This window comes from Alosa alosa, chromosome 14, assembly GCF_017589495.1.
Source record: "Alosa alosa isolate M-15738 ecotype Scorff River chromosome 14, AALO_Geno_1.1, whole genome shotgun sequence".
Taxonomy (NCBI): Eukaryota; Metazoa; Chordata; class Actinopteri; order Clupeiformes; family Clupeidae; genus Alosa; species Alosa alosa.
Genome location: NC_063202.1, coordinates 28,055,148 through 28,068,343, shown reverse-complemented (window position 1 = coordinate 28,068,343; position 13,196 = coordinate 28,055,148). Strand labels below are relative to the sequence as shown.

Genomic DNA, 13,196 nt, shown 5'->3' with positions numbered 1-13,196 from the left:
AATTATAATGACATCAATGTAAATGTAAAATGTAAATCAGGTTTCTAGGCCAAGTAGTAGTGAGTAGTGAGCTGCCTTGATACTATGGCGCTCGGGGAGCAGTGAGGGGTTAGGTGCCTTGCTCAAGGGCACTTCAGCCGTTCCTACTGGTCGGGGATCGAACCTGCAACCCAAACTGCAACCCTTTGGTTCCAAGCCCGAAGCCCTAACCAGTAGGCCACAAAACCAGTCAGTCATTATGCTATATATGGTTACTATGGTTTGCTGTAAAGCTGTAAAAAAAGGAATTTTAATTCTCAACAAACCATTGTGACCCGAAACTCCTTGCTTTTTGTCCTAATAAGTAGAAAAGAAAACATTTAAGCCATTTGGAGTTGCAACAATATTATGGGAAAAAATGACAAAATTCAACAGGGACATTTTTTTATTTACATTTGGCTCTCAGCGTCACACAATTGTCCGGTTTGTTGAATACGTCATGAAAGGGGTGTGCTCTCTGCACAAGGTTATATATATTCTGCTCTGCGTTTCCCCTCAACAACGAGAGCAACATCAGGACCATCAGGAACCACTCATCATTACTGTAAAAGTTGAGAAAGGGCTTTTGACCATGCAAGCAGAGGAGTACAACCGCAGAGGTGAGGCTGCAAACAACATGATGCGAAGATGCTTTACCAATCTGGACAAATTGAGACATGTTACAGGTGTACAAGTGGAATAGAATCACTAAAACTGTTTCAAATGCTCTGCTAGGTAAACAGCTTCTCAATAAATGTGCTCTGTCATGTGTAGGGAAGGAGATGGTAGATTACATCACAGAATACCTGACGAAGATCAGAGAAAGACAAGTCATTCCAGATGTCCAGCCAGGGTACATGAGAGAGCTACTTCCAGAAAATGCTCCCTTGGATGGAGAAAACTGGGATTCTATTTTCCAAGACGTGGAGAAAATAATAATGCCTGGGGTAAGACCTTCCATTTTGTTTTCAGAAACAATTGTGGACAAATGTGATGTGACATTCAAGTTATGAGAGAGAAATAGAGTAGCACTTTTATATCTATAATGTAGAATCTTTAAAGCAACTTAGACTCTTGCCCGAGAAGTCCTATGAAAACATTATCTATGTTTGATTATATAGAAGCACTGAAACCTGACATAATATGCCTAATACAATACGAACTGGTGTAAGACAGTTGTGTGGGCTTCCATCAGGTGGTGCACTGGCAGAGCCCACACATGCATGCTTACTTTCCTGCCTTGACCTCCTGGCCCTCTCTACTGGGAGACATGCTCGCTGATGCCATCAACTGTATAGGATTCACCTGGGTAACTCATCCACAGTCATCCTCATTTCACATGATATCTGAATCCACGCAAAGGCACAGAACACCTTGAAAGTTGTTTGCATCTAAAATCAGGAAGCGTGTATTCTTATTTCTGAATGTGTAATGTTCACAGGCATCCAGTCCTGCATGCACAGAACTGGAGATGAACGTGATAGACTGGCTGTGTAAGGCTCTGGGTCTGCCAGTACACTTCCTACACCACCACCCTGACAGCAGAGGAGGGGGCGTATTGCAGGTAAATGCATGATATGTGGCAACGGTATTAGAACAGTAATTTCTCAAAAAATGATGTGATTATAATTTCTCCTAACTTAATTTTGTGAGAGCTCTCCTAAATTTTCCTTGCACATGTTTTCAGAGTACTGTCAGTGAATGCACCCTGATTTCTTTACTCGCGGCCCGAAAAGACAAGATATTACAGTTGAAGAAGTTGGAAGCAGACACAGATGACTCAGTGATCAACTCCAGGCTTATTGCTTATGCATCTGACCAGGTTAGGATAGCTACACAGAAACCTGAAAACAACTTCACCATCACAAAGTCATTGGCATGTACTGAAACTGAGACTCTCCTATGTGTCTGATTATGACTTTGAAGGCTCACTCCTCGGTGGAGAAAGCTGGACTGATCTCCCTGGTGAAAGTCAGGTTCCTTCCAACTGATGAGAACTTCGGTCTGCGTGGGAGCACTCTCCAAGCTGCTATAGAGAAGGACCGAGAGAATGGCCTCATCCCAGTGATGGTAAGACATCGTAGGTCCTCACATAGTAAATAACTACATGTTTAGAGTGGAAATTAGAGAACGTGTTTTCTTTTTGTTTCTGCAACAAATGCAACTTGTGCCCTTATGCTAAAAAGATATAGATAGATAGATAGATAGATAGACAGACTTACTTTATTCATCCCTAGGGATTTTTTTTTTTAGATAGCTAGATAGATATCCAAGCACATGGGAGCCCTTGTGTTTTCAAATGCACCGAAGTAATTGAACACCCTCCTGGAGAGGGCGCTAGTGTGCTAAATGCAGCAGATGGCTGCAGTGCACTACTGATGTGATCTGACAGAGAACTTTGCTATCACTGTATGGATGTAATACAAAACCAGAATTTTTAATTGACTATATAGTTAAAATACAGGGCATGTACAGTAAGTCTTAAAACAGGACACATTGTTGAGTTGTTTCTGATAACTGAGTTGCTCTTGTTTTGCTGTGTACAGGTCATATGGCTGAGTTAATTCTGCATTAATTGGCCTGGAATAATGAGAACTATTTTGTTCCCTGTCAGCTCTGCGCCACCCTGGGCAGCACAGGAGTGTGTTCCTTTGATTACCTGTCAGAGCTGGGGCCAGTGTGTGAGTGCTCGACTTCTTCACCTCTTTTATAAGAAATGAAAGAGACTATCACATTTGTAGAAGAATACTGAATGTCAAAACTAAAACTAAGTGTAAACAAAGCAAAATGTTTGGTAATAGATTTTCCAAAAATATTTTATTTTTCCTCAATCAACTTCTGGTATGGTTTTCCAACAATCTCTTGAAGGACTACCCATATATGTGAGCACTTGGCGGCTTTTCTTTCACTCGTGTTAACTGAGAAGTGTACAAAACTGAAAAGGTGGCTATTTTGATATACATGTAACATACTTTATTTTTTAAACACTTGTGTTATGTCATAGATTTGATGTGTTCAGTATTGTTCTACAATGTATATAACATAGTATCAAAATGAAGAAAAACCCATTAATGACTGTGTCCATATTTGACTGGCTCTGTATGTGAATCACTAGTGTTCAACTGCTGTTTTGTGATAAGTATGAGGCTTTGTTGACCTTGACCACGAGGCTGGTGTTCTGTGTGCTGACCTGTAACAGGTGCCAGAGAAGGACTGTGGCTGCATGTGGACGCCGCGTATGCCGGCTCGGCTTTCTTGTGCCCCGAGTTGCGAGGGTCTCTTGAAGGCATTGAGTTTGCAGACTCGTTTGCATTCAACCCTTCCAAATGGATGATGGTTCACTTCGACTGCACCGCCTTCTGGTGAGCAACTGCTCAGTGACCGGTCTAGATCACCTGCTACATAGACATTTAGAGATCCAGAGTGGATTTCTAGAGATCAGGAGTGGATTCGGAGTCTCGTTTCAGAGACTGATTCAGCATGGGAACTTGCCTGTGTGGGATTGTGAAATTGTGTTTTGTCATCACTTTTCTTGGCAGGGTGAAGGATAAGTGCAAACTCCAGCAGACCTTCAGTGTTGACCCCATTTATCTCAGGCATGATAACTCAGGAGCCACCGACTTTATGGTACAGAAACACCCTATAGCATTTCTAACAGAATATTAATAATCAAGAGCTTTTTGTTTTGCCCATAAGATTGACTGTAGTGAGTGAGTTAGTAAGTGACCTTTCACTAAATTTGCCCCAGTTGCTTCATTGTAACAAAATGTGTTTCTCTGATTGTTCATAGTAATTCATAGTTCATAGTAAAACTAAATCTGCTTATTTGCACAGCATTGGCAGATTCCACTGAGTCGCCGTTTCCGTTCACTGAAGCTTTGGTTTGTCATGCGCACCTTTGGAATGAAGAACTTGCAGGCACATATTCGACATGTAAGGTCTCTCCCAAGGATTTAGCTAACAAACACAGCTGCAATGAAAAAAAGGCATATGACTTGTTCATGTGTACTTTTTAAAAGAGCTAAAAAGTTGTTATGTGTTATATGTTAATGTATTTTTTGTTTTTTAGGGTGTGGATATGGCTAAGCTTTTTGAATCTCTTGTAAGAAGTGACCCTAACTTTGAGATTCCTGCCAAACGGCACCTGGGCCTGGTGGTTTTCTGCTTGAAGGTATGTTAAACCGGTTCATTGACCTTGCAGTTATAGGCTTTGTCCCTGCCATTAAATGCATGCTAGAAGTAGGTCATGTACATAAGTCAAGGCAATGAACTAGAAAAGAGGACAACTGCACCTTGTACCTCAGAAAATAAAATCAACTTTCCAGGGTAGTGATTGCTATTACCGAGAGAGAACAACCACAAGAGTTCAAAAATAAATTACTTGTCATTTCTCCCCAAAACAGGGAGGTAATGCCCCGACACAGGAGTTGCTGCAAAGGCTTACAAAATCGGGTGCCATGTTCGTTATTCCTGCGGCCATTTACAATAAGCTGATCATTCGTTTCACCGTGACCTCACAGTTCACCACCCCAGAGGACATCCTCAGGGACTGGGCCATCATACGCCAGACGGCCACCGCCATTCTGGACAAGGAGCCATGCAGGCTGTCCAGCAGCACATCAGAGGTAGGGCCATTTTCACAGCGGTCTGTCAACCCCAAGGAAATTGAGATGCAAAGTAGAAAAGAGCCAAAATGGCTTCCCCAGACAGGGCATGAAGCTCAGGAACACATCCTAGCAGACAAATGGCTTTATGAATGGCTGTCGCCGGTCTAGATGTGGATTAAGGTAGAAATACAAGGAATGTTTCCACTCTTTGGTCATCTATGGCCTTTTCATAAATTGTATCACGTCAGAGTAGCCTGGAGATTCCAGACACAAATCCGAAAGATTAAGGGTCTGGCCATGAATAATGTAATGGCCCAACTCGAGGGGCGGCACCAAGCATGCATTTGAAAATCTCACTGCACGCAATTGGATAACACTATACGTATAAGTATAAGTATATATACTCTTTTGATCCTGTGAGGGAAATTTGGTCTCTGCATTTACCCCAATCCGTGAATTAGTGAAACACACTCAGCACACAGTGAACACACAGTGAGGTGAAGCACACACTAATCCCGGTACAGTGAGCTGCCTGCAACAACAGCAGCACTCAGGGAGCAGTGAGGGGTTAGGTGCCTTGCTCAAGGGCACTTCAGCCATCTGTTAAGCTCACCTCTGGCCCGCAACGTGCATCATTTCTTTATTGCCAGAATCGCCTCTGGTCCGTAACGTGCATCATTATTGCCAGAGTCACTCGCTGAGTAAATTGATATTGTGCTCCAATGAGAACTCTGGATTCCCAGGGTAACGTCAGAGTTCATGTGTGTGGTGATCATTCTTAAATCACCTTACATGCTTGCTGTAGTATGTACTGCCAGTTAGTGTGCACCTCATTCAAGGTGTGTGTTTACGTTTTGTATCAGCTGAAGGATGAAGCTGGAAGACCAGAGCCACTGAAGACCGCACGCCCAGTGACCCCAAGTGTAAAGAAGACCGCACGCTCTCTAAGCTGCAGCAGTGCACTGCTGTCCAGCCCCAGAGATCCCGTGACCGTCCCAAAGGATGGCTCGACAACCAATGCCGGCGCGACCCTGTCTGATATTCCGGAACAAGCCGACAGAATCCTGGGCAGAAAGGTATTGAAGAAGCTGACCAAGTTCTATAGTGTGCCCAGCTTTGCCCAGACATGGATGCAGTGTGGCATGCAGCAGGTCTACTGCCCCACCAAGAGCTTTCAGGCGTGCCCCAAGCCTTGGATCATCAGCAGCAGAGTCAACTGCTTCAACTGCTTTAGCATGTCCCAAATGGACTCCTATGCACTGCAGACTAAATAGCAAATGCTATCATTTATTTAGTCACTCTCTCACTAATGTTATCAACATAGCCCTTTATTTCAACTTATAGTTTGTCACAGGTTTTGATCCACAATAACATTCATACATCAGGAGGCCTTTTCTTGAAAATGTTTTAAAAAATTAGGTAAAAAAATAAAATAAAATTCTGAATTATAAAACAACAGTTTTAGTTATCATTAACAAACTGAGTGTTGTAATGTCTCTGCATTAACAAAGTATGTTTATAGTGTAGCCAAGATGATTGGTCAGTAAAGAAATGGAAAAATATTTGCATCCAGTTCCTAAAGAGGAGGATCAAGTTATAGAAAATGTGTATCAGTGCAGGACACACATGGACAGACAGACATGATTACAATACCCTTTGGAGTTGAAGGGATAAGAACAGTGCATATTCAATGTGAAGATCACTACAGTGCAAAAACACATCAGTCATCATAATCTCCTCAGCAAATTACCTATCTCACAGCCACGAGGCAGCAGATGATCTCACAGCCTCATACTTCCATCATTGATGGCACTATAAATGTCCTTAGTCATGGGGATGTAGCCCTGGCTCTCCTCCAGGAAATACATTGCTTCGTCTATAGCAGATGGGTCAAATCCCTCTTCGGCAAGCTTCACTTTCTTCTGTTTGTAGGTGCCGGTCAGTTCAAGAGAATTCTGGGATTGTATTACATAAAGAGATCTCTTAGTTTAAGCATCTGCTAAGTAATCAAGCAAAAATTAGCAGAATTTAAGTAGATTTATGGGATTAAAAGTATATATGTAAGTAAAAACTGTTCAACTGAACTAAGACAGTCTGAGAATTAACAGGAACATTTGCAGGTTTTGATCATTAGCTCTAACATGGTTGTTTAAGAATGTATTAAGTGCTAAAAGAGATCATGACATGGTGAGTTCAGATTAAAAAAGTTTACCTGGATCCTAATAAATCGGGGTCTTGCATAACTAGGAAGGTAGGCCTTCACATGCTCATAGGTGGCAGTGCTGTTGAACTCCATTCCCTCAGTTATTTTTAACGATGCCATTCCAATCCTTCCTTCATTGCCTGATTGGAAATGAATACATAGTACTTACTTACATGGTTAAACTGAAATTCAGGGTTACTGAATTTAGTGTGGTAAAATCAATCATTCAACATTTATACAAACTATCCAACCTCAACAAATTTCACACACAAGCACTCAGTCAGATCCTGACCTCCACACATCTGAATTAGTCCACCTTGGTTCAGGTCAGCGTATATGAATTAGCCATGAATTACCTCGGACCTTGACACCATAAACATTGGCTTCCTCTATAAAATCCAGAGTGACAAGAACATCAGTGACTTCAGTGGTTGCCACATTCTCTCCTTTCCACCTGGTAAAATTGAAAGACCATCACTCATTGAAGTCATTCAGAGAAATGCATAGACCACAGCAAGGTTGCATGTACAGTAACTATACTGTGTTTTGTATGTGTCTATGACTGAGAGCAATGGTTTGCAAAAATTGTAGAAAAAAATTACATATTAAATGAGCAACAACGTTTATTCCACATCTAATTTGCAGTCCATGGGGGGGAGGGGATACATTTGAGGGGGAGGGGATACATCGCTCTACAGTAATTTGAAAGTGATTGCAGTACCAGTTTTGGCCACAATCTTACATACGGATCCGTTAAGCTTTGTTTAAGTTGGCAAAAGTTTAAACAACTAGCCAACTAGCTCCGCTGGTGGGAAAACGCATGGGACTCATGATTTGTAGCGCTATCCTATTGCGTGCAGAGGGGATTTGAAAGACAGCCGTTTATCCCGCCCCACGGACGGAGCACTGCGAATGGTGAGTCCCCAGATCCTACATCTTGATGTGGGTCTGGCTCGTCAGGCTAGTGCTCTTCGGGAATTACCAATAATAATGTGGCATCTTTTAATATCAAATCATGTATGCCTACATGTTTTGAGAATTATATAATACTATGTGAGATACTGTTTTTGTGTATATCCACAATGTTTGACACTTTTAACACTTTGTAACATCTTGTATTATGTGGATTGTTTTGGATCTCTAGGCCTTAATGTATCCAGAGCACTGTTTGATGTATTTATCCTCCTATCTTGGCTTGGTAATCAAAAGTTTTTATTTATTATCCATTAATATTGTATCTTGTATGTGATCACATGACTCTGATTGATTGTTTTTAAAGAATACCGGTGGGTGTAACTACTGATTGCCCTGAGGAAGACTCAGTAGAGTCGAAACGCGTAGGCGCTAGCCCAATCCAATGGAATAAAGGATTTTTTATATTTTCACAAAATCAGTGTGCCTCAGACCTCTGACTGCCTTTTACATTTTTTTCACCAAGAAACCTCACACAGACAGGACAGTCGCAGCTTGTTTCAGTATCAATCTTGTAATGAACTCATACCAATGCTATGTGAATTCACCTAAGAATCTCCTTCTTCACATTTAACATTCTTTGTTTTTTGCATGCAGGGCCTGGCAATGAATTTGAAAGAATGCTCTTAATTCACACTTCATATACATGTTAAGTAAATATCAAATTTCACTTGCATATGAGTCCTGAAACATGAGAGAAATGGTTTGCAAGTATTGTAGAAAAATTGGAATACACAAATATTTAAGAGCAACAATATTCATTCCACATGTAAATGTCTACCACGTGTATCAAAGTATAATAGAGTTACTCTCTGCAAAGTGACAGATGACTATAGAGATAAAGGCATTGATAGCATGTTACCTCCTCATTCACATGACTACCTAGATGAAGAGAATGTATGCATTATCTCCACATTCATGGTATGTGAGCTGACCTAAAACATTCCCTTTGTAGATGCATTCGGGGCCTTGCAATAGATTTGAAGGAATGCTCTTAATTCAAACTTCATATAATGTTGAGTAAATATCACATTTCACACCTAATGGGCTTTGTGAGTTTCAGTTATGCAAAGCTTAGAAGCAACCTGAGAGCTGAAAAGAGGCCTTTCTATTCGGTTCTCAATGGACCATTTCAACCACCTGCAAAAACTACAATTCAACTACACGACTGGAACCCCAACCGGATTCAACTCACCTGAAGGTATCTCCAATCCGATCCTGAAAGTAGATGAAGCCTTCCTCATCCATTTTGAGAAGGTCTCCACTGTCAAAATACAGGTCCCCTTTCTCAAACACGTCCCTCAGCCTTTTCTTCTCTGTCTGCTGGGTGTTATTGGCATAGCCAGTGAAAGGAGCTCTTTTGGTGATTTTTGCCACAAGAAGGCCAGCCTCACCTGTGAAAGAAAGCAAAGTGTCTCTTTCAAACGAACCTTCTCCCACTTTTAGTACCTTCAATTACATTATTTTGTGTAGCAATGTCTTTGACTTTCAAGGTAAGGATAGGAGTTTCATCCCATGGTAATATACAAAATAAACACTGTGGTTTGTGATCTTTAGTGAAATTACCTGTTGCCACTTCCACACAAAAGCCTCTGGAGTCTCTCACTGGCTCTCCTCTCTCTGTGTCATATTTGATCAGGGCGAATGGCTGAGCTTTCTTGTTGACAAAGCAAAGAAAACCAAAAACAGAGATGAGAGTTATACAGGAGAAAAGTCCTGAAATATCACCTACATCTTCTCTATTGGTCAATGCTCCTCACCTTCTGAATTGTGAGCACCCGGCCAGTTGCCCCAACTTTGCCAACGTAGTTCACAAAGCCTGTGTTTCCCTCTGTGGCGCCATAGCACTCAACGATGCGGATGTCTCCAAAGCGCTGCAAAAACTCTGCCCAAGTGTCAGCTCTGATTCCATTGCCGAGGGCTACTCTGACCATGTGATTCTGGTCAATGTCTTTCTACAGGGTGGTAAAGCAGACAATCTCTCTCAACGGTCATACACAGTGACTGTTAAATGACTCACATTATGTTGTGCTGTATGATAAGGTTATCTGAAACACACAGCATGGATTATGGGATTGTGGGAAGTATAAATGTGCAAATGTTTACCTTTGGTGCGTTGCAGAGGTAACGCATTATTTCACCAATATACTGAATAACAGTCACATTATGCTTCCTGCAGTCATTCCAGAACTGTGATGCTGAAAACTTGCGTTTCAGGACCACTGTTATACCTATACTCAAACAAAACATGAAATATTTATATATGATGTACAGGTGGGTCTCAAAAAATTAGAACATTGTGGAAAAGTTAATTTTTACCCCCTAATTTAGTTCAAAAAGTGGATATTTCATATATTCTAGATTTATTAGATTTAAAGTGAAATATGTCAAGCCATTTTTGTTGTAACCTGGCTTACAGCTCATGAAAACCAAAAATTAGTATCTCAAAATATTAGAATAAGGAGGTTATAATAGCCTACAGAAATGTCGACCTTTTGAAAAGAAATGAACCAATCGGACTAGTCTAAAATAGTTAATTTCTACACTCAATACTTGTTCTGGCGTGTACATGGTATGGAGGCAATCAGCCTGTGGCACTGCTGAGGTGTTATTCCATTCCTTTGATAGCGATCTTAAGGTCATCTGTATTGTTGGGTCTGGTGTCTCTCATTTTTTTCTTGACAATAAACCATAGATTCTCTATGGGGTTCAGGTCAGACGAGTTGTCTGTCCTAGAAAAGGAAATCAGGATCTCCATAAAGCTTATGAGCAGATGGAAGCATGAAGTGCACTAAGATCTCCTGGTTGAAGACTGCATTAACATGGCAGCCCAAATCATCACTGACTGTGGAAACATCAAACTGGACTTCAAGCAACTTGGATTCTGTGCCTCCCCACTCTTCCTCCAGACTCTTGGGACCTTGATTGGACCCTGATATTCAAATGAAGTGCAAATTCTGTTTTTATGTGAAAAGAGGAGTTTGGACCACTGAGCATGGTCCAGTTCTGTCTTTTCTTAGCCCATGTAAGACACTCTAACCTGGTCTCTGATTCAGGAGTGGCTTGACACTAGGAATATGCCACTTGTAGCCCATTTCTTGGACAAGTATCTATGGTGGCTCTTGATGCAGACTCCAGCCTCAGTCCACTCCTTGTGATGTTCCACGAAGTTCTTTAATCGACTTTGCTTGACAATTCTCTCAAGGCTGCTGCCATCCTTGTTGCTTGCACACCTTTTCCTACCACACTTTTCCATTCCAGTCAACTTTCCATGAATATGCTTTCATACAGCACTCCGTGAACACCCTGCCCACCATCTGTAGCTTACCCTCCTTGAGGGGGGTGTCCATGAGTGCCTTCTGGACAACTATCAAGTCTGCAGTCTTTGCCATGATTGTGGTTGTGTTTACTGAACCAGCCTGAGTTTAAAGGCTCAGGAAACCGACATTTCTGTATTATAATAACCTCTTTATTCTAATATTTTGAGATATTCTTCTTTGGTTTTCATGACCTGTAAGCTGTAATTATCAAGATTACAACAAAAAATGGCTTTACATATTTTTCTTTATATCTAATGAATCTAGAATATATGAAAGATAAGGGGTGAAAATGAACCTTTCCACAATATTTACATTTTTTGAGACCCACCTGTATGTGTAGACTTGCAGATACAGTATGAGAGAGAGAGAGAGAGAGGTGGTAACCAACATGCCCTGGAGCTTGAATTTCAAGTCACATGACAATTACCTTGATCTATAGCTCCTGTTAGTCCCATCAAGAATCCAGCACTGTGATACAGAGGGAGGTAAACATATATGATGTCATCTCCCCGTACACCTGCTACAGTCTGCATGGAACTGGCCAGCCACACTCGTTCATGGTTGATCACAGCTGCCTTGGGTAGACCTTTGCCATGAAATACACAATTCAGCATAAATAATAAATTGACTAAGAGTTGATCCCACACACAGAATGGTCACTTCTGTATCCCATCATGTAGAGGCATACCTGTTGTTCCAGAGGTGTAAATGTACAGAGCTGGACTCTTAATTGTCAGGTTTGAATTCAGTGCTAATGGTACGGGCTCATCGGAAACAGCATCTATCTTATCCGATAAGGTTTCTATTCCCTCTGTGTCACACTCTTTACTGAGGATGAACACTGAGACATTCTGTTCCTGAAGTGCCGGGAGAACTTCCACAACAGCGTCTTTCAGTTCTAAAAAGACAGCAGATGCAATTCAAAAATGTCTAGAAAACATACTGTGATTAAACAATTTCATTTTCAGATGTTTTACTAAGGCTTAGCAACCATCATTCTTCCTAATCAGATAGCCCGTTTTATGCTTTCTCTGAACTCTGAAGTTGACTGCACATTAGCCTTTTAGTATGCATGCCCATACCCACCTGCAGCTGCAATGAGTACCTTTGCACCACAACAAGAGAAACAATGCAACAACGATTTCGTCCTTATGTTGTAATTTATAAGTGCAGGTACACATCCAAGTTTGGTTAACCCCAGCCAGAGCCATACGTAAGTCGGCTCGTTTCCAAGGAACAGGGCAACTGCGTCTTCTTCTTGAAGTTTTGAATGCTGCGACAAAGCCCTGGCAACTTTGTTGCTTCGTCTATCGGCGTCTTGGTAAGAATACGTTTCATTCTCGAAAATTATGAAACTTTTGAGCGGATGTGCCTTCACTTTGTCAAGAAAACGGTCCAGCAATGTATAACAGGGTTTTTTAGAAGCATATCTTTTAACGCGATTCCCAATACTAATACCATTAAATATGTACCTCACATCATCTAGGAAATATGGAAATCGAGCGTAAATAAAAAATGGCAAAAAAGCCAAACCGACTAAGAAAGTAAATATGGCATACATGTTTATGTAGGCTATGTAAAGAGAAGCTCCGATATGGGATATGTGGTTTCTGAATACATTCCACCTCTGGGGTAATAAGCAATGGGATTACTGCTACGAACAAAACAGCAACCAATCATGTCAGGAGGTGGATACATGATACACAGGAAATTGGTCAACATAGGCCCGTTTACAAGGCTTTAAGGCCAATGACGCGTGTGAAATAGTCTAGTAAAGCTTTAACAAAGATGGTTGATTACGAAGATACTTAATGAGAGGCCATTTCCTGTCCCCGGAAATGTATGCAAATAGGGTAGCAGTACACGCCCCCGCACATTTATGCAGTGATCGGGCTCTCTTTTTAACGTTGAGGTCTATGGCAGAATCCCAGAATTTCCCAGAATTTGTCAAAGCCTTATTTTTCTGAGCAATGGATGCACATTTCGGACACGGTATCATGATCTCCAAACCCTCCTCCCTATTTCAGTAGAATGTCGTGATAGTATGACCCTCCAGTCGGGAGAAAATCAACATTA

General features: G+C 41.3%; 2 protein-coding genes across 2 annotated transcripts; one reads left to right on the top strand and one right to left on the bottom strand.

The window, feature by feature from the left end:
- The first annotated feature begins 561 nt into the window (after window positions 1-561).
- hdc (histidine decarboxylase) lies at window positions 562-5,912 on the top strand. Its single transcript, XM_048263214.1, has 13 exons — window positions 562-638; window positions 793-965; window positions 1,214-1,327; window positions 1,460-1,582; window positions 1,706-1,840; window positions 1,945-2,088; window positions 2,633-2,699; window positions 3,218-3,380; window positions 3,558-3,645; window positions 3,853-3,951; window positions 4,088-4,189; window positions 4,422-4,643; window positions 5,489-5,912. Exons 1-13 carry the CDS (start codon window positions 611-613, stop codon window positions 5,897-5,899), a joined length of 1,869 nt encoding a protein of 622 aa, XP_048119171.1. The 5' UTR covers window positions 562-610; the 3' UTR covers window positions 5,900-5,912.
- A 25-nt stretch (window positions 5,913-5,937) lies between these two features.
- On the bottom strand, window positions 5,938-12,764 carry LOC125307306 (very long-chain acyl-CoA synthetase-like). Its single transcript, XM_048263213.1, has 10 exons — window positions 12,207-12,764; window positions 11,809-12,018; window positions 11,548-11,706; window positions 9,907-10,031; window positions 9,561-9,755; window positions 9,367-9,457; window positions 8,996-9,194; window positions 7,185-7,282; window positions 6,838-6,968; window positions 5,938-6,580 (listed from the first exon to the last, which is right to left on the bottom strand). The coding sequence occupies exons 1-10, from the start codon at window positions 12,679-12,681 to the stop codon at window positions 6,407-6,409; spliced, it is 1,857 nt and encodes a 618-aa protein (XP_048119170.1). The 5' UTR covers window positions 12,682-12,764; the 3' UTR covers window positions 5,938-6,406.
- Between the last annotated feature and the right edge of the window lie 432 nt (window positions 12,765-13,196).

Excerpts from the sequence above, each read along its gene's own strand:
- hdc (XM_048263214.1), top strand. The coding sequence starts at position 611 with ATGCAAGCAGAGGAGTACAACCGCAGAG. Across the intron at positions 3,381-3,557 it reads TTCGACTGCACCGCCTTCTG|GGTGAAGGATAAGTGCAAAC; the intron begins GTGAGCAACTGC and ends TTTTCTTGGCAG. Across the intron at positions 4,190-4,421 it reads TGGTGGTTTTCTGCTTGAAG|GGAGGTAATGCCCCGACACA; the intron begins GTATGTTAAACC and ends TCCCCAAAACAG.
- LOC125307306 (XM_048263213.1), bottom strand. The coding sequence starts at position 12,681 with ATGTATGCCATATTTACTTTCTTAGTCGGTTTGGCTTTTTTGCCATTT. Across the intron at positions 11,707-11,808 it reads TTACACCTCTGGAACAACAG|GTCTACCCAAGGCAGCTGTG; the intron begins GTATGCCTCTAC and ends TTCATGGCAAAG. Across the intron at positions 6,581-6,837 it reads CCCGATTTATTAGGATCCAG|AATTCTCTTGAACTGACCGG; the intron begins GTAAACTTTTTT and ends ATACAATCCCAG.